General features: G+C 37.9%; 1 protein-coding gene across 1 annotated transcript; it reads left to right on the top strand.

Moving 5' to 3' along the window:
• The first annotated feature begins 243 nt into the window (after positions 1-243).
• On the top strand, positions 244-18,919 carry LOC140233513 (glucose-6-phosphate isomerase-like). Its single transcript, XM_072313631.1, has 14 exons — positions 244-510; positions 5,085-5,175; positions 5,622-5,810; positions 6,956-7,039; positions 7,795-7,938; positions 8,630-8,746; positions 9,491-9,544; positions 10,208-10,432; positions 11,232-11,394; positions 12,312-12,388; positions 13,114-13,242; positions 14,473-14,615; positions 15,339-15,458; positions 16,630-18,919. The coding sequence occupies exons 1-14, from the start codon at positions 389-391 to the stop codon at positions 16,661-16,663; spliced, it is 1,692 nt and encodes a 563-aa protein (XP_072169732.1). The 5' UTR covers positions 244-388; the 3' UTR covers positions 16,664-18,919.
• The last annotated feature ends 1,519 nt before the right edge of the window (positions 18,920-20,438 follow it).

Genomic DNA, 20,438 nt, shown 5'->3' on the forward strand with positions numbered 1-20,438 from the left:
TAGGCAGTTGTAGAGAGTTCCCCACAAGCTGGCGCTAACGCAAAATGCTTTGATTACTCCTTGGATGGAACGGTCGTGTTGTCGTTGTGTGGTCGGTGCACGGTTCCAAACAGCGGTGATCCGCAACCCGGAAGACCTCTTCGCCCTCTGTGTGACTCGCTTGGCATACCAGGCACCAATACATCACCAGCCCATGGCCCAACCCCCTCGCATGGCATACCCGGAACACACGGAGCAGTCCTGCGCCTGCATGTGTGCACTTCGTGAGAGAGGTATCGCCGTCTGTGACTAGTGACCTTTACCTCAACTACAAGGCTGGGACGAACCCTAAGCTACAGCTCCAATTCACAACAGAAAACCAAAAAATTCTACATTAATTCAAGCAAGAATGGCGTTTTTGACCGATGATCCCGCGTACAAGGAGCTCAAGGCATGCTACGATCGCCACGGCTCGAAGCTTCAAATGAACCAATTGTTCAAAGCCGATCCTGGTCGCTTTGAAAAATTTAGGTGAGTGTAAGACTCTAAGAACGTTAGAGATTCTAACACTGTCTAGTTGCTTTTTACTCTAAAGTCTGGTGTAGATTCTCTCTCCCTCTCTCTCTCTCTCTCCATCAATTGCTGAGTCGCTTTAAAATGTAAACGTGCGGGTGCGAGTGATTGCAATCCCAGGGAGAGTGGTTACATGTACAATGTACCTCTGCTCTGCCCAGTGTCCAGTGAGTTCATTGCCAAGACAGAGAAAGATCCGTCTGTCCGGAGGAGTCTTTTTTTTTTTTTTTTTTTTACGTTATCGCTCTCCTCCGAAGCCAGACGCAGTCTCCATGGAACATATCCCTGATGACCACATACAGGCCGATCTTTCGGTTAAGGCATTTTTTCTAAGACAGAAAAATCTGTCTGTCCAGAGGAGTCTTTGTTTTCTTTTTCTTTTTTCTTTTTACTTATTCTGCTCATCTCCGTAGACGTATATATGCATGTATTAGGAGGGGATTCCGTGAAGCCAGACGCATGGTCTCCACCGAACATATCTCAGACATCCAGATACAGACCGATCTTTCGCGTTCGTTCAAGGCATTGCTTGGCTGGCTACCACCACCTTCAGAATGAGCTGGCATCTGATCATTGCCAAGAGAGGTGTGAAAAAAATAACTCTATACACAAACAGTCGGAAAGGAGCATCCTCCTATGTGATTGTAAAATGAATCGGCTCCATCTCGAGCTAGCGTTGATAAGCATAAAGTTACAGGGGTGCAGGTCGGGTTCATTTGTTACTTATCGGAGTTTATAAGATGTCTGACAGTGCATTCCGTCCTTGCCTCTCCCCCTTTCTTATTCTATGAAATTTTATCAAACTGGTATGTGTATCGGTGTTCTTTTAGTGATCAACACCTGGTCTATGTAATTTCCTATTATAAAAGTCACTTGTCTCAAGAAAGGGCTGGAATGAGGGAAAATACATAGGTCAAATGTCTTGTCTGCTAACATTGACAAATGCATTCTAAAAATGAGAAATCATATTTTTTTCTTGCGTCAGATTAAAGTTCTTATAACTTATTGGTACCAATGATTAAACCTTAACCTGTTGAGGACGAGTCCCGAGTATACTCAGGCAGGTGTCTATGGGAAATAAATGTTGTAACAAAATCAGTCCGTCCTCAACGGGTTAATGGGGGAAGGGATGTTATATAGGGCTCCCTAAGGTTATTAGCAAAACACTGAACTATTATAATTTATTGTTATTCAAAGACCAATGAGAGAGTCGTGTGTTATCAAAATAATTGCCTCATTGCCATTTAGACATTTATGATTTTGACATATTTGTTAAATTCAGGAGGACATGGTCTCGGATTTGATTTCCATTGTAAGCATTAAAAAAACCCAAAAAGCTGTTCAAAGATAATTTAGATGAATTGCCAGCACAGTCAAATAGATGTGTAATATTCACTGCTCGAAAATCAAGCTGTGTTACATTGAAGGGATGCCCTACGGAACAAGATTTCAATTGGTAATTTGTGCACTGCTGTAATTAGCCTTCTAAAAAAGGTACTATCACAGTTTGCTGCATAGCTGAGAAAGAAAGGGGTAGAATGGGGTACCACTTGTACATTGTGCATTCAGGATGTAAGTGGACACAAGGGGTCACTAGATGTGTAGCTGGTTGATTTCAAAAGTTTTAATTGTTATATTTACAATGAATCAATGCTAATTTATAAAGAAGCTAAGTGCAACTGATTGACAAATTGCCCTACATCTACGTAAATAAGCACTGAATTGATCAGTCTTTTAGAAGTAGCCATGATAAAAATCATGGACGTACATACTCGAGCAGGATTCGAACCTACGTTGATGTAGGGCAATTTGTTGATCAGTTGCAATGAAAACATCTCAACGGAAGAATTTCATTAATTTGAATAATTATGCAGTACCCGCTCCATGCTTTAAGGATTAGAACCAACACTTGCTGTCAGGCGAAAGTGCGGTGGTCTAGTGGAGATGACGCCTGTCCGGTGAGCAGGAGGTCGTAGGTTCGAATCCTGCTCGAGTATGTACACCCATGATTTTTTATCATGGCTACTACTAAAACACTGATCAATTCAGTGCTTATTTACGTCGATGTAGGGCAATTTGTCAATAAGTTGCAATGAAAACATCTCAACGGAAGAATTTCATGAATTTGAAAAGAAGCTAAGTGTATAGATGTAGATTCAAGTACAAGGTGAAATCATGAGATAAAAATATGGCCCGTTTCATACCATCAACCAAGAACACACTGAGTTAGTTTTAAACAGCTTTTTCCACAAGACTGCTGTCTCAGAGTACATGGGATTTTTCTCTGAATAGAGTACTTGTGTAAGCATTCAAAACCACGCCTAGATACAGAATTTGTGGAAATAACAAATTTTGAATCTTCTATGTAGCTCTGACTGTGTTAATTTTCAGACACATAGATCTGCAAAGTCTGGAAGTAGATAGGCATGTTAGCCATGTTATAATTTTCATATAATTGCAAGTCATGCTGCTGTAAGATGATAACTTTTTTTTTTTTGTGGAACATTTGATAAGGAATTGTCGTTTGTAGATAAACACGCAGTCACAACTTCATTTAATTCTCTGCCAATTACATCTTGTCATAGCACTTGTGATTGAGCTTTATGGGAGATCAACTACTGACATCTCAAGAAACAAACCCTCAAAATATCACATATCATGTGTAAGTACTTTTCAATAATCAGGATTATACATTAAGTGCTAAAAAAGGGAATCATGGACTTTGAACTTCTTCACCCTGCAAAATCCTTCCTTCACAAAATGTGGGGTATGTACAAAAAGAAAACTGTCAGTCATGTTGTATGGACAGAGTGAAACTATGACTGGCAAATTTTTATATGCTATTCAAATACAGTTGTAAATTACATGATGTTTTGTCCCTTAATATGAACTTTAGAATGCATTTTAGCCGGCTATCAACAAAAGCACTTAATTCATACACAGTCTGCAAACTTGGAATTAACGGTATGCTGCATATACAGTTGTACAATGCACATTAGTGAATTGTGAGCTCTATGTCCTGTACGGGTAAACAAATGTTACATGCAATGTTTATTTTGTTTTTTGTCTTGCAGTTCAACCCCCCCCCCCCCAAAAAAAAAAAAGAAAGAAAAAAAAGACCTTGCCTGTTTTGTGAAGCATGATTCGTGACCTCAGACACAATATTTCTCTTTTTGCCCATTCTCTTTCATAACTGGGTATTCTTTCTTTTTTTTTTTTTTTTTTTCAAGAGCATTGCCGGTCCTTTTGTGCATTGATCCTGAAGGGTTGCTAGCTGGCATGTATGCTTACAATTTCCTGGTTTGCATGTGTAGTACCTCTCTACTTCCTCAAATTGTGGTCTTTATTGTACTATTACAATTCACCAGTACCCGGCACTTATGGTGTATCATGGCTCTCTGTTTGTGTACTGTACATTGTATATCAATCATCAGAGATACGTTCTAGTCAAGAGTCTGTGAAGCCAAGTCTATATGGGGCTGAGTTGAATTGAAATAAATTGAAAAATATGAATTTAGGGAAGAGATTGTGTGAGTTCCAATGCAGAATGGGATAGACTGAATATCATCCTGATGGTCATGAAGAGAAAGAGTAACATGACAGACACTAACAACAACTACACTGTACTCCCCCTCCCCAACTTCCCAAAACATGAATCAATTTTAAGCATTTTTTTTTAAAACATCCTTTCTGTGAGATTTTAGCAAATACATTTGAACAAGTCATTCATGTGGCCATCATCAACTAAAGTTTTGATATTTTTTTTTGTTCATAAATATGCAGAATTTATACATTTGTAAAGACATATACAATGTACATGTAGTATTACTTTTCAGATACTGACGCTATTTCTTACGTATATGTACACTTGTGTGTTACCTACACTCAAGAACTATCATGTAAAAGTGAATTGTGAAGATGGTCCAATTTATATGTCATTTCTTTCTCATCAAGAAAGCAATAGCTCTTGTCAGTAATATTATGATAGTGCAGTCTTTTGTTAATATTGTGCATACACACACACACACACACACACACACACACACACACATATGGAGTAGAATGTTATTTTCTTGATGATAAATCTGCCACCTTCCTCTGTTTTAGTGTAATTGCACCCCATACTTCACTTAAAGGGGATGGCTAGTAACTGATCTGTGGGAATCAGTGGGAATGCTGGGGGATGATTGTTCCAATCCTTGTAGGCCTATCTATTGTTGTGTGAAAATTATTTGCTTCAGAATGGTCTCATATTCAAGTAATGTGCAGTTTAATGTTTCCAAGTTAGCATGCCTGCACAGTGACGGGGCAATTAAACTGTACATTACTTGAATATGAGACCATTCTGAAGCTCAAATATTCTTCACACAACAATAGATATATAATGTACTCTCAAATGAATCCCACAAGGATTGGAACAATCATCCCCCAGCATTCTCGCTGATTCCCACTGATCAGTTACTAGCCATCCCCTTTAATGTCATTCATAAGAAATCTCTCTTCTCAATGAACTCTCACAATCTGCTTTGCAGCCGAAAGCTGGAGACTCCAGAGGGAAACTTTCTCCTCGATTTCTCCAAGAACCTGATCGATGAAGAAGTTTTTGGTCGACTCCTTGATCTGGTGAGACATCTGATGTGGTTTTATCAAGACTTTGTTACTCAGTGACTTACATTTTGTATATCACTTGGTATTGACGTTTATTATTATCATTGTTATAATTGTTATTTTTATTATTATTATTATCATTATTATTGTTATTATTATTTATCATCATTATCATTATTATTATTACAATTGGTAAAATGCATTCATGTCAAGCATTTTTTTTTTTTTTGGGGGGGGGGGAGGAGTGAGATAACCACTGTAGTGAATTGATATTCGATAGAAAAGAGAAGAAATCAACCAAATATACTCATGAAAAGAATATCATGATCATGGCCATATTTCCATTGCTAAGTGAAAATAGCACTTGGCACTTTAGGCGAGTCAGGTCATTGATTGTCAATACTAGGTACCTGAATTACGATTTGCATTGTGTGCTGGAATATGTATTTGACATCTGTCAGGCCCGGGCGCGCAACTTGGAGGGGATGCGCGATCAGATGTTCGGCGGGTCCAAGATCAACTTCACGGAGAATCGTGCCGTTCTCCACGTCGCCCTCCGCAACCGCTCCAACACCCCTATCCTGGTCGACGGCAAGGACGTGATGCCGGATGTCAATGGTGTCCTCTCGAAGATCCGCACTTTTACAGAGGTACATTGTATGTGAGGATGTTTTGTATTTGCCAAGGAGGAGCTGCGGAAATGGGGGGGGGGGGTAGCTGGAGTGCTGGAGCCTCCAACATTTGTGCTTTGCCTTGTGGATTCTCACAAACAGTACTCTCCCAGAAACTATGCAGGGAATATCTGTTTGTGTGCACTTTTAAAATGTTGCAGCCTTCTGCATTTTCCCTGAATGTTAATATTTCCATTTTATGCTTGGCTGTCCTGTGACAGTCATACATCTAACTCTTCATGCGCCATTGTGTAAACCCCCTGTGTGCCACATTATTTTGAGACTGCAACATAGTCATGCTTTGGGAAAACGTTTTGTTCGTCAAATCTATGTAATTTTTATGGATTTGTGTTACCTGGGACATGTAAGGAGCAGAGTTGTAGAGAAAATGCCAAGCTTTGCTTTGATGTAAATTGTATGACAAATCTTTGATTGCTTTTCTTTCAAATGACCAGTAGTTCTATTATTGTAGAGACATGACTTTTGAACACAAATCAGTGACAAAAACTAAATTTTTACTTGCAATTCAGTAGGAAACACCTCTTGATAGTCAACCACCACGTAAAATGCAAGCTACATGTGACAGGAATGGAATCGCGAAAAACGGTTTCATTGTACTGACAGCATTTGGCGATTTATCGATTGGTTTGGGCGGGTTTGTTGGGCAGATGTGAATTGAATTGAATTGAATTTGAATTTATTCATTTCATTTCCATTTTCATTTACATTGCATTTACATTGCATTTACAATGTACATTGCATTTGCATTTTTTATTTACATTGCATTGCATTGATGATTACATGTTGACACATAATATTACAGTAATATAACATGAATTAACAGAATATAGAGTTACTATACAAAACGGAAATGGGGTGACCCAGCTAAAAGCATAGATTGTAAAATTTGTAGGTCACCATTTAACGAGTAATATTCAGAATTATGTACAGAGTGATTGAGAATATAACATATATACAGAATATGCTGAATATGCGACGTTGGCATGCCGTTGATTTAGTCAGGTGTGCAAACGTTGCACATAAAGAGCTATTAAATGGGTAAAAGTTATTTTTGAAATGCTTTGTGGTGGCAGTTTGTCATGTGATTCTCTTGACCACTGCAGGCTGTGAGGAGTGGTCAGTGGAAAGGCTACAGTGGGAAGACCATCACTGATGCTGTCAACATTGGTATTGGAGGCTCTGACCTGGTATGTATGGCATTGGACATTTTCATGCGATGCTGTTTTCGTGATTTTGATATTGAGGCTATCGTAAGTACAAAAGTGCTTGTTTCGTTTGCGATATTTTTCGTGCATTGTTAAATTTGCAGCCCAATAGGGATATGCAAAATTTGCAAAAATTTAACCCTCGTGAAAATTACAGCTTTCTCAGAATTCTCCTATTCCTACACAAATAAAAGAAGATGTAAATAAAAAAAAACACACCCAACAGCTGTCTGACACATACCGTATCTTGTTACCTATAAAAGTGAAAGAATCCCTTGTCTTGATTATAAGATTATAAACCAATGTCTGATTACTGTAAATGCTGAAATTTTCACAGTTGTTTTATTTTCATGGATATCGTATTAAATGAGCTCTCGATCTTGAAATTAACAATGCGTGAAAAATATCGACAAAACTGGAAATAAAAACTTGCCCTGCGTGCACGGTCTAAGGCTAGCACACGAGCATTGTAACATCACATGACTACTAGTGCTAGTACTTTTTTTTTCCAAGAGATTTGATCTATTGTGTTATTGTGTTATTTTTAATTCATGCAATTATGATATGAGAGGACCTCAAAGTGCAAAGTGAACAACTCACAAAAATATTTGATCAACTGCCATTCACCAAAATATTGGTATACAAAAATATCAGCATTTACAGTACTCTTTAAATCAGTCTGTTTTCATCATAAGTGCGTAGGTTAATGATTCACCACCTGGGTCTCTCTTTGACAGGGCCCTGTGATGGTGACAGAGGCCCTGAAACCCTTTGGAGGCCCCCTCAGGGTCCACTTTGTGTCCAACATCGACGGCACCCACCTTGCGGAAGTCCTGAAGAAGGTGAACCCTGAGACGACCCTCTTCATCGTCGCGTCCAAGGTAAGCTTGACAATCCCTTAGACTCAGACATCCTTTGCTGGTCAGACACAAGGGCCTGAATTCATGAAGGTGGTACAATTGAAACCATGGTGTAAACCATGGACAAGGACCGTAGTTTTTTATGGGGTGCCGAGTGTCGCAGGGCCTATTTCGTTGACGAAATGACCATTTCGTTACAAAATGAACATTTCATCAACGAAAAGACCACCGTCAACGAAATACCACCTTTGTGAATTCAGGCCAAGATGTTGGGTAGTGGCAAATGTGTTATATTTGTATCTTCATGTAAAATCATTCAATTTGTATATTGTAGGTAGGTGTTTACCTGAACCCCAAACATTTTATTCACATCCTAATTTTGCTGTGAGGAGCTTAGGAGGGTTTCCTAGAGGAAGGAGGACGCCCCAAATCTGGCGAGATATTGAGAAGAGATCAGAGTTGTTGCTGTTAGAGTGAAGTTAAAATCCAGCCACTCTTGTTACTGGGGACAAATCGGGGTCAAAACTGGATGATGAGGATGATGAGAACAGGATCTTGTCAAAAAACAAACAAACAAACAAACAAAACACACGCACACACACACAAAAAAAAAACTAATAGAGTGCCATTACTACATTTATACATTCCAGCCACTAGTTTGATTGGTATTTTCCTAGTTATTTCCAATACCTTCTCATGCGTGATCCAACAGACCTTCACCACCCAGGAGACCATCACCAATGCCACATCGGCTAGGAGCTGGTTCCTAGAGACAGCCAAGGACCCCGCCCATGTTGCCAAGCACTTTGTTGCCCTTTCCACCAATGAGGTAAGTGGTCTCGCCCTCCTCCCTTACCATCAAAGGGCTATTTGTTATTTATAAAGGAGATACCAAATTTTATCAGTTCATTTTTAGTCAGATACCTTGCTGTGTCCATTATCATTTGTATAATGAATCAGTTTTATATTTTCCCTTTCATGAATGGTGCTATGACCCAGTATTCATAAGTGTGATACACCAGTGATGTCAAATTAATGCACTGTGCGTTCTGATGTGACTAACAAAACAGTTTGTATCATTAACAAACAGGTTACAACAGGTTTTACATAAAATTTTGTGGTCTGTCAAGAAGGAAGGAACAGAGTATTCATGGCATACCCGCAGTGCTTTGATAGTTTCTATAGAAGTTGAAATCATTTTGTGATCAATGAATTCACAACATGTGAAATTTCCAAATGATATTCATATTAACGATCCCATGTCATTTGATTCTTTGAAATCTATTGCTTGCATATGAAATGATAAACAATTGTTTGAAAGTGGTATTAAAAGGTTCACCTGTTTTAGAGTTGCAGTTACCCTTTGTACGTCAAAACAAAAAGTGACAGAGATGTACAATTATATATGAAATGATCACCAAATGAGTATGAATATAGTAGAGTTCAGTGTAACCGATGCTGGGGGCAATAGAAATAGTGATGTTTGACACAAAAGTTGATTTTATGAAATTAAACATAATATGTGCCTTCTCTCCTCATTTTATTCCCTTTCTATAATTTTTTTTTAATGCAGGAAAAAGTTTCAGCGTTTGGAATTGACAAGAACAACATGTTTGGCTTCTGGGATGTAAGTGTCTTCAACAGCAAACATTTTGCATACAATTCATAATGACATTTTCAATCTATCTCTTAGCATGGTATAGTGTAGAATGTTGACAATATTGCTTTTTAGACTAGACAGGTGCAAAGTGTAGACTTTTTCATACACTCACCTACAATGTAAGAGCACACAGCTCTGAAAATCAAAATTTGAATACCCAAATATCATATAAACTTGTTTTGCGGTAATTTGTGGCTGTCCTTTTTTTTTTTTTTTTTTTATACTAAATTGATAAAACACTGGCATTCTTGAAGAATATCTTTCTGATTATATTCTTGCATATTTCTTTAATTCCAAATACAGTGTATGTACATGAGATTGCTTGTAAACCTAGCAGACTCACAGACTTACAACTGTAGTAGCCCTCCCATAGCTGATTTCACATTCACTTGAGTGAATGAGTGCAAACTACAGGACTTGGTAAATTACACATTTTTCATGTTCACGTTTCAAGCCACATGCAATTTTTTTTTTTTTATTAATCCCAAAGAAGGGGACTTTTATGAAGTTGTTTTTCATTTACATGAAATCCACATTTTCCATTATGTTGAGAAATACAGTCCATTTGAGACTTGCATAGATTTGAAATATGAAAGCCAACTATCATATTTGCCACCAATGCATTAACAGTGGGTTGGAGGTCGCTACTCACTCTGGTCGGCCATCGGCACGTCTATCGCCCTCTACATTGGCATGGACAACTTCGAGAAGCTCCTAGAGGGGGCCCACTTTACCGACAATCACTTCCGCACTGCCCCACTGGACAAGAACATCCCGGCCATTCTGGGAATGCTGGGTGTCTGGTACCACAACTTCTTTGGGGCGGAGACCCACGCCCTCCTTCCCTATGATCAGGTGAGATTGTTCAGCTGGCAGCAAATGGCATGTATCCCCCCTCTCTCCCTTCGTCAGGCTGGAGAATTCTTGCATGGATAAATGGTGCATGGATATGGGACCTTTTGTGTTGCTGTGTGTGCGACATATATTCATACAATGTATATTAGCGTGTGAATGCTCTCAGATCCATATGTCGTGTAAGTGGGAAGGTTTCCTTTGTGAAACTCCTGCAATGAATCCAACACAATGTTAAGGCAGTGTGCAAAGCCCGCATGAAGTTAGTACTAAGGGAGACACTCATACATATTCATTAGCTTCTCATGAATCATGACAGTGCGCGAGATCTGATGCTGCCATATGTTTATCCTATCACAGGACGTTGTGTCTGTATGGTCTTGTATCAATATCCATGCGTTGTATGAATACACAATAACTTTGTGTGTCTGAAAGCACTGTATTTCACATTGGGATATGGTATGGTGTTAATTCAGATTTGAAGTGAATGTCAAGTATGCTGAAAAGTTTTGCCACTATCAAGTATGCTCTATAGTATGGCATTATGGCTGTACTCAATCAACTGTTTACATTCATGTTTTGGATTCTTTACAATTGAGCTTGTATCATAGTTGTTGGCTGCAACAACAACAGCAACAACATCAACAAAAATTGAAGAAAAGTAATTAAGAAAGACATCTGCTCTAGTAGAATGTACACTTTGTGTTTTAATGTTTGTCTTCAGATAGACTACAACTGACATCTTTTCAAAGTCGTGATCTCATTAATTTTTCCCCATTCTCCTTACACTGTATGCCAACAGTACATGCACCGCTTTGCAGCCTACTTCCAACAGGGAGACATGGAATCCAATGGGAAGTATGTCACGCGGCCGGGTCGCCGGGTGGACTACAAAACAGGCCCCATCGTCTGGGGGGAGCCTGGTACCAACGGCCAGCATGCTTTCTACCAACTCATCCACCAGGGTATGACCTTACTCCTTTCGAAAACAGATCAAGTCTTGAATTAATTGTGCAGTTGAAGTTATCAAATTGTCATCACAAAATTTGCAATGCTGTATTTCACTGTGTATTTTATATTGGAGAAAGAGTTCTTGGAACTGGTCAAATTCATGGAATATGTACAGAATCAGAAATGAATGTGCAAATACAAATTTGAAACAGGAACTTGGGGGGTCAAAAACTGTGTTGCCAATTAAGATTCATGATTTATAAATCTAGAAATTAAGAGACTTTAGAAGTTCTGAAAGGAAAACATGATTTTACGTGGACAAGAAAAGGTTTGAGTAAAAGACAACCTTGTGCTCTTTGTTATGATAATTAGACCTAACAGTTACAGTATATAAAAAGATACAGCCAAAACCACAGAAAAATTGCTCTTTGAATTGATAAGTTTATGGGGAACCAATTTTTCTCAGAATTCCTGGATTGTTCTCTTCACAATGCTGATATGCTCTGCAGTTATTGTGACACTATGTCATTACTCGACTTGATGCAGCAGTAGGCCTAAGTACCTGGGACAGGCTATTCAAATTGTCAAGAGCTGTTTGTTTTATAGAAAATGGTGACTGTAACATTCTAAATTCATGTGCTAGCAGTTCTCAGAGTTTTATGCACTTGGTATGCACTAAGCACATTATCTTCTCAGTTTTACAAGATTCGTGAGAGGTGTGTGTGCAAAAGACTTTGATGTGTGTGTGTTTGTGTGTTTAAAGGTTTGTTACAGAGTATAAATGCAAAGCAATTGAAGCATCGATATGTACATAATGTGCAACTGAATCTCTAACAGGCATTCTCGTGATTTGAAATAAGCCAAAGGTAATTTGCTGTAAACAAGTGAGGAAGGAGTTGCTGACTCCTCCACAAACTTTCCCCCCTCCCAGGTACCCGTCTGATTCCAGCCGACTTCATCGCCCCCGTCAAGACCCACAACCCCATCCAGGAAGGGCTGCATCATGAGGTAAAGTCACTGCTATAGCATGTCTACGAGGAAACAAGAGCTCAAACTCCATTTTACAACCTGTCTCAAAATGCATGTTCAAATAAGAATCGGATGGAGCAAGTTGTCATAACTTCGTACTCTTGAATCCACAACTTTGTGCCTGCAATAAGAGTAAGGGGCATAATTATGCATCCTTTGCGCGTACAGTTCAGCAGAGGGATGAACGTTTCATCTAGACAAGTTAAAGGACTTGACAGGTGGCGGTAGTCTGAGAGGAATGTTTGTTACTCTACCATATGAAACAGCACCTCCCTAGCCAGAATTCCGTAATCCTATCCCCTTTTCGTTTCTGAATACATGCGGTTCTTAAACACACAACCTAAGTTTACGTAGTAACAAGGTCGATAAATTTGACGTTTCTTCGTAAGATGCAGCTCATTAACACAACTAAAATCTAATCTAAAATATAATATATGTTTGGGTTTTTTTTTATGTGAAATGTTAATTTACTTGTGTGCATTCTTTTTCTCTATCAAAATGCCATTGACAGGGTTCCATTTAATTTCCAAAACGGCAACAACATGAAACATTTATTATGAATACCATACTGAATATAATTAGAATATGCAGCACCAAACCACAGCAATGTAGGTTCCAGGAATTGATGGGTGTTTCAGTCAAAGTCAAAGTTAAAGCCTTCATATTGTATTGCTCCTGCCACTGCTGATGGATGTTCTCTGCAGATTCTTCTGGCCAACTTCCTGGCCCAGACCGAGGCCCTGATGCTGGGGAAGAGTCCGGAAGAGGCGAGGGCGGAGCTGGAGAAGGCTGGCATGGGGGCAGACAAGATCGAACTGATTCTCCCTCACAAGGTTGGTATCTGTTCATTTCGCTCATTCAGGTGACCCATAGGGCCTACTTACCAACTAGTCTTGTTCATTGATCTATATGTTCCTATTTTGTCAGGAAAATAAGAAGTTTTATCCATCCCTTTATTTGTCTGTAATCACCTGTTAATAGTGTGCACCATGTAGGAGACGAATAAGAATTCTTCATTTTGCAATAATTTCTCCCATTCGTTCCTATCAGTTTCTGGAATTGTAGGATTGGTACATATGTGATGCTCTTGTTCACACTGTATTCATTCATGGAATTATTTGCACTGATGTTGTTGTTAAGGAGTGTTGCTAAAATTCTCATTCTTTAAACATATTATAATTTGTAGAATTTTTGTAGATTTGTAGGATCTGTATTATTATTGCAAACATGTCATCAGCACGAGTTTCTGCAGTCTTAAAATCTTAAATCCAAATAGATGATAACTACTGGTTCAAAGATTATTTTCGTTTCAGCACAATTGGAAGCACATTCCTTTAGTTCACAATCAGAGTTTGATTCTATCTTTGTGAGCTTATGGCTACTAAGAGAGATTTACCAACCAGATGTACTTCTTCCAAGACACATGTGTTTTGGCTTAAAAAGAAAAGAAAAAGAAACAAAAGAAAAAAAAATCCTTTTTAACTCCCCAGTCCTATGCTTTTGTGGAGATTTGCCCAAACTGACTTCCTAGCAATATACTTGTCAGTAATAGAGATTGCCATATCCTGTGTACATTGTCTGAAGGATGCATATTTAGAATCCTTTACAACCAAGGAGGATCAAACAACTTTATATTTGCTCTCTTAGCCCAAATCGTGTAGTACCTGCTTCACACATCAATTGCAATGGAAAAATAATGAAGACAGAATGCGTTATCATTGCCAAAAACTCATTCACTTCAAACGCCACTTTCTTCAATGCATATGTCTTCATTTGATTGTACAAATAGTACTAATTGAACATTTCCAAAATAGTTCAATGTTTCCAAATTTATTAGTCATGCTAAAGAAAACACAAATGCATGTCAGAACATGTGGAAGAAAGTTGTTTTCTGTGCCAAGAGCATTCAGATTTTGTTTCATTTTATTTCGAAAAGCTTATTTGTAAAGTTGTGTCTTCTTTGAAATGTGCTACGTCACATAGTATTGACATTACCATTTTCTACAAACAGTCATGGCTTACTGTATCTCTCTCCCTTTCCTTTTACTTTGTTTATTTGCCAGGTGTTTGAAGGAAACAGACCCACCAATTCCATCATGTTCCCCAAACTGACCCCCTTCACACTCGGAGTCCTCATTGCCATGTATGAACACAAGATCTTCACCCAGGGTGTGATCTGGGACATCAACTCCTATGATCAATGGGGGTGCGTTCACATTGTTATCACCTCTAGGAAGAGCTCATTTGAAAACCTCAACTGTAACGAGAGAATTACTTTTTCCTTCTTGTTTCTCTTTTGTTTTCATTTGCTTGGTTTAACAGGGTGATGGTAACTTTGAGCATCCTGCAGTACCATTGTTTTACATTATACATAAGAGAGGCATATTGATTTTCTCCTGTTTTTTTTTTTTGCATTTTAGTATGTGATATTAAGATAAACATTTATGACATTGGCCCATGAATACTGATGGTGTCTGTTTAGTAAAATCAGATTGAATGCCTGTATAGACACACCTATGTTGTCTTTTTATTCTGTAGTCTTGAGAATTACTAGTCCGCATGCTACCTGCCTTTGCTGGTACTGCATACACATGTATCTCAATTTCTTCCAACTCATTGAAAAAGCCATTTTGGTTTGTTAAGTAAATATTCCATTAAGACTAAAAAACAAAAACAAAAGCAAAACACAACATTTAGCACACTCTACTCATTCACTGAGAAATAGAAGAGGTAAAAGCATTTAGTTAATAAACTTCAATGAGGAAAATCTTGGAAGAAAGTACTTTCACCTTTGACCTGCACCTAATCAAAGTGTTACCAGCGTAATTGATAACGTAGCGCTAGCAATATTGAGGGGAAAAAAACATGCAAACAAAAAACCAGAGTTGTATTCCAAGTATCATCTTGTGCTCATTTTGTATGATTGCAGTGTGGAGCTCGGCAAACAGCTGGCCAAGATCATCCAACCGGAGCTGAAGGACGACAAGCCCGTAACCTCCCACGACCCTTCCACCAACGGCCTCATCGCCTTCATCAAGCAGAACAGGAAGTAAGGGGCAAAGCGCCCTCTTTTGACAGGGGTTAGAGATGCAACCGCATTGGTGTGTGCATTTATAGCGCAAAGTAGCTTTGTGTAGATGTAGGTTTGGGGTGAAGGATGAGAGTGATAGGAATGTTGATAAGATAATATGGTGTATGCCAAAAAGGGTCTGTAAATGCAGACTAGTATATTAAGTACAGTACTTTTGTTGGAAAATGACAGTGTGTCGTGTTAAGAACAAAACAGAGAAAAAACTGCCACAATTTGCTTAGGGCTATCAAAGAAAATCTTTGAGGAGGGCATTGTACATGCAGCAGAGGTCTGACATTTGTGTCTAATAGATGTCAATCTGTTCAAATATGAATTGATCAGTCCATATTCACCATGCTGACATCATTCAGTTTCCTGAATATCAAAGAGTCCATGGGCATATATGGTCCTTCATGCAAATGCTCAACCCACTAGCTATAGACATTCATGATATGCAAAGTTTCTCTTGGGATTCCTCTCTCTAGAGAAAAGATTTGTTTAAATCTTGTACTGCCAGTAGAAAACATTGTGTGGAGTCAAAAAACATCACTCGCAGTTTAACTGCACAACTAAACAGTAATGGCTTTTGTTCAGTGCTTTTAAAAGAAGTGCATGATGTTGCAGTTCCAATAAGCCCACTCTGAAATAACAACAGCTGTGAAACTCAGGCTGAAAAATACTCAATCATTCTAGTGCTGCTGCCTGTTGTATGCAGGAACTCTCAAATAGGAAAAATGGGTGTGTTTTTCTGCTGTATTTTCTTACAGAGAGATACTATTTTGCCAGTGCCGACCCAAAGTGTGATTGCAGATACCTTGTCCTGATAATCATAGAACATCAATTCTTGTCTACAAGAAGTAACTTATTCATACAATTGAATATTATGTATGTTAAGGATACTGTTAGCCACAGGGTACAGGTTTGTAGAACCTACAAGATATTATGTCACTACTACTAGGGAGTATTCAACTCATATATGAAGTAATTCCTCTGTTTTACATATATCCTTGATTTGATGTTTATAAATTTCATAATATAATATAAACATTCATTACATAAAAACACATGTAACTGTGATAATATGATTAAAGTGTACTAAGTATTTTTTTACTGTATGTATCTATAGCATATAAAATATGTCATTATTCAGACAGATGCTGTCCAAAGTCGACTCCCACCTGTAAAAGCCATCAAAAAAAGAGGGAAGAAAATTCAAGGTAAAGGCCAGAGATGTACTTTGATCTTCATGCAGCCAATCCCACATAGCTTCCATTTTATTGAGAGATCTTTCTGTTATATTTGGATTGTTCATATGAAATATATTTTGTGTTCCTGATTGAATCTAGTTTGTCAGTGATCCGTACTTGAAAACCGCCATTCTTGACTCGTCTCTTTTTGACCTGCATTCTTTGAGGCTTGTTTTAAGGCATGGGGGCCTTTTGTGTGTTCATCCCAGGTTACGTTGAGTGCAAAGAACTGAGAAAAACTGATTTTTAAGATGCAGGGTGCAAGAAGAACGAATGCAACCTCCATGTGGTGTAGGGACACTCCCCAAATTTGGATCTGTGAGGCCACGGGACTTATTAATTAGAATATACTTTTGCTTCGCATCAAAGATCATGATTTCCCAAAAGGCCCAGATAGGTTCATAGTATTAGAAGACAGTGATTCAATGGAAGAATGCTATAGTTGGACAGGACTCCTATAGTTCAACTGTGAGTTATGAGAACCACATGTTTAGATACATGTACATTCATATCGCATGCCCTCTCTGTCTCTATTGTTTGATTACTGCATAATGAACTGTTCTAAGAATTGATCACCTGTGAAAGTGTGAAAATCATGTAAACACCGAAACTTCACATACAATGGTGTAGACTAGACGGACATTTCAAGTCAAGCTCTATGAGAGATACATACTAGGAATCTTCAGAAAAGAAAAAGTTCAGACCATGTGGATAGACAATGAAGTCGAGCTCTGTAAGAGTTACTGGTACCAAGGAATTGCAGAGATTGTATAGTACTTTTCTTCCACACGTTGTAATTGTGTACCTCACCATATAATTGGTGCAAAGAGTGATGTCATTTTGTGTTATGTTCACGATTTTCTCTAAGAAATAGTTGTATATTTTGTTTTGAGAAAGAGATTGGCAGTTATATTTATCAGTATATTGTATGAAAAACTTTCAACAAACCTAGTTTGCGTTTTTATTCCTTCAAAGCAATACAGAGCATGTAATGCTTTGGCTAAGAAATGATGGGTGCTGTTTTAACTTGGAAATATTAGTGACTATTTAATTTTCGTCGTTTTATTCTCTTTAATGATCATCAAACCACAGAATCTTGAATTCTCTGTGAAGGGTCACACAGTTGTTTTCCCAAGAGAAGAAAATAAATATTCAGTGATACAAGTGGGTGCAAGTTAAAAAAAAATAAAAATAATCATAAAAAAGTTTTGAAAAATCACAAGCTCAGTAATGGTCAAATATCATTTGGTAGCCAAAACAGTAATTCTAGACCAGCTGAGTTTGTAATGACCAACTGTTTCATTTAATGTGGTAGGACCCGGGTATTGACTATCTGGAGAAACAACAAAATAAATATATCTGTATTCAGTGATATACAGGAAGCCCAGAACAGAGGAGTACTTATACAGTGCACTCCCGTTACAACGAACACGGTTATAACAAAATTTCGTTATAACGAAGTAAATCTTCTGGTCCCAAAATTATCACCATTGAAGTCTATGGTACAAAATTCGCTTATAACGAACACGGTTATAGCGAAATTTCCGTTATAACGAAGTCTTTTCCGAGCGCCACAGACAAAGAAAAACAAAAGAAATGTGCTCCGTTATAACGAAATGCGAATTGCTTTCGAAAATACGTAGCGGAACAAGCATTTATAACGTTTCTGCATGGGTGAACGCTTCACACCACTGTGTGTTCGCTCCTTGTGTCACGCACAGTTTCTGAGGGGAACTTGCATTTATTATCGTAATACAGTTATCCCATCACATTTCACATAGCTTTCCAGTGTATGATGAGTATTCAGCAAACAGAATATGATATATATACGTGGTTTCCTTGTTTTCGTTATATATTGTATTTGTTCGGTTATAACGGAATTTCGTTATAACGAAAGAAAACTGCCGGTCCCGAGCATTTCGTTATAACGGGAGTGCACTGTATTTAATTATCACAGCACCATACCAATGTGTTTTGATATGTCTAGGACAATTTTGTATGGATACTTACCAGTAAAGTATGACACAAGTGGTGTAATTTTTGCAAGAAATTTGATGTTTTAGTTAAAAGAGAGATAAGCAGTGAATGTGACAAAGAGTTAATGTGTCATTCTATTAATCATAGGAATTTATTGAACTCACATGCATTTTATGAAATGTACGAAGTATGAAATTCAGAAAATAAAAAGTATTTTTTCTCCAAGAATTCTGTATGACTTCACATTAGGAATAAATATCAGTGTGTTGCAGTGTGCGATTATTATAAGGAATCATGTTCAAAATTTATTGCAAACCTTTCCTGACGCATTTAAATATGTAGGCATTTTGTATAAATCCTATTGGAATATCTCTAGAATTCAGGATGACGTTTTGAGCAAGGTTAATCAAACCAAATTGTGTACTTGTGGAGATTGTTGGTGAAATGTTGTCTCATTGATCATTCAAAGGTTGTGCCTAATGCCAACAGACTTGACTTAAATTCTTTTCATGCAAATATGTCCAAGATGAGGGAAACATAATCATCCCTTTACCTTGGTTAATTAATGCCAAAGTTGCCCATCTGTAGTTTCCCATAAAAGATAAAGTTATTGAATTTGTAAATTCATCGTTTTAGTCTGCCTGTAAAGAATCTATCACGATTCCCACCTTTAGTCTCCAGTTCAAGATATCTAAGGTTAGTTACTGGTACAATACTTTAATTTTTCGTAGAAGACCAAGGTTTCCTCTTGAAAGTGAACTTATATAGCTGTACCATAATGTAATGACTCGTATCACAACATAAATTCACAAGGAACCATTTACGTGAATTACCTGCTAGTAATGAGGCCAAGATGTCTGTGGCCATAAAAGATGGAGATATTTTTAGAACCATAAAATTTTAAAGCCTTCTGTTGATTGGTACACTGTAATTTGATACTATATGGAAATTAGGAGATCATAGATCACATGGCTTGAATGACCACAATCTACACACCAGCACACACGACAAATCTATTCTTAAAAAAGCTCCAACAAACTGACCTCCACACATATGCACAATATGTAGTTGTAAACATACCACTTTCTCATATATCTCTTCATTCTGAGCACTTCATTAATGATGACAAGTTTGAGTGCCTTTTGTTTCTCAATACGATCATTCTAATTGTTAAGTAATAGTACCAACAATGTGATGTTAAAATATACAAATGAGCAAAAAAATATCTAAATTGAGAAAAAACAAAACAAATTGTACTGCCCTCAGTAAAGCCATGCAAATCAAATATCTACATGCATACTGAAGAGCTGCTGACACATAATTACGTCTAATATCACAGATGATTGTCATGTATGTACAATTAGTACAGTAAGAATATACGATCAATGACCCGAGTTTTAAAAAATTGTACAAATTTTACACTGATTTTAACAATTACACTCAAGTCTGATAAGTATTTTCAGTTTGATTGTTCTCAGCCACATTTGCAGGTGCTTTGCAAAAGTGAAAGTGCCTCATTTTTTTTTTTTTTTTTTTACATTTAATGTATGTTTACTGCATTTTACTCTAGAGACAAAAGTTACATCAACAAGAGACCTGGGGTCTTGCGCTCACCCGAGTATCGCAAGTTCACCTTCCATGCATTCTTGCAGACTCTTACCTGAGAAAATTGGAAACTTGGGGCATGTGCAGCTTTGAGAGCTGGGGGCATGGAGTACATTTGCATATTCCATCA

The sequence above is a fragment of the Diadema setosum genome, chromosome 9 (genome assembly GCF_964275005.1).
Source record: "Diadema setosum chromosome 9, eeDiaSeto1, whole genome shotgun sequence".
In the NCBI taxonomy this organism is placed as follows: domain Eukaryota; kingdom Metazoa; phylum Echinodermata; class Echinoidea; order Diadematoida; family Diadematidae; genus Diadema; species Diadema setosum.

Bases quoted from the DNA above. Each gene is read 5' to 3' on its own strand.
- LOC140233513 (XM_072313631.1), top strand. From the start codon at position 389: ATGGCGTTTTTGACCGATGATCCCGCGTACAAGGAGCTCAAGGCATGC. The intron at 7,040-7,794 runs GTATGTATGGCA...TCTCTTTGACAG, and splicing joins GTATTGGAGGCTCTGACCTG to GGCCCTGTGATGGTGACAGA. The intron at 15,459-16,629 runs GTAAGGGGCAAA...GTCATTATTCAG, and splicing joins TTCATCAAGCAGAACAGGAA to ACAGATGCTGTCCAAAGTCG.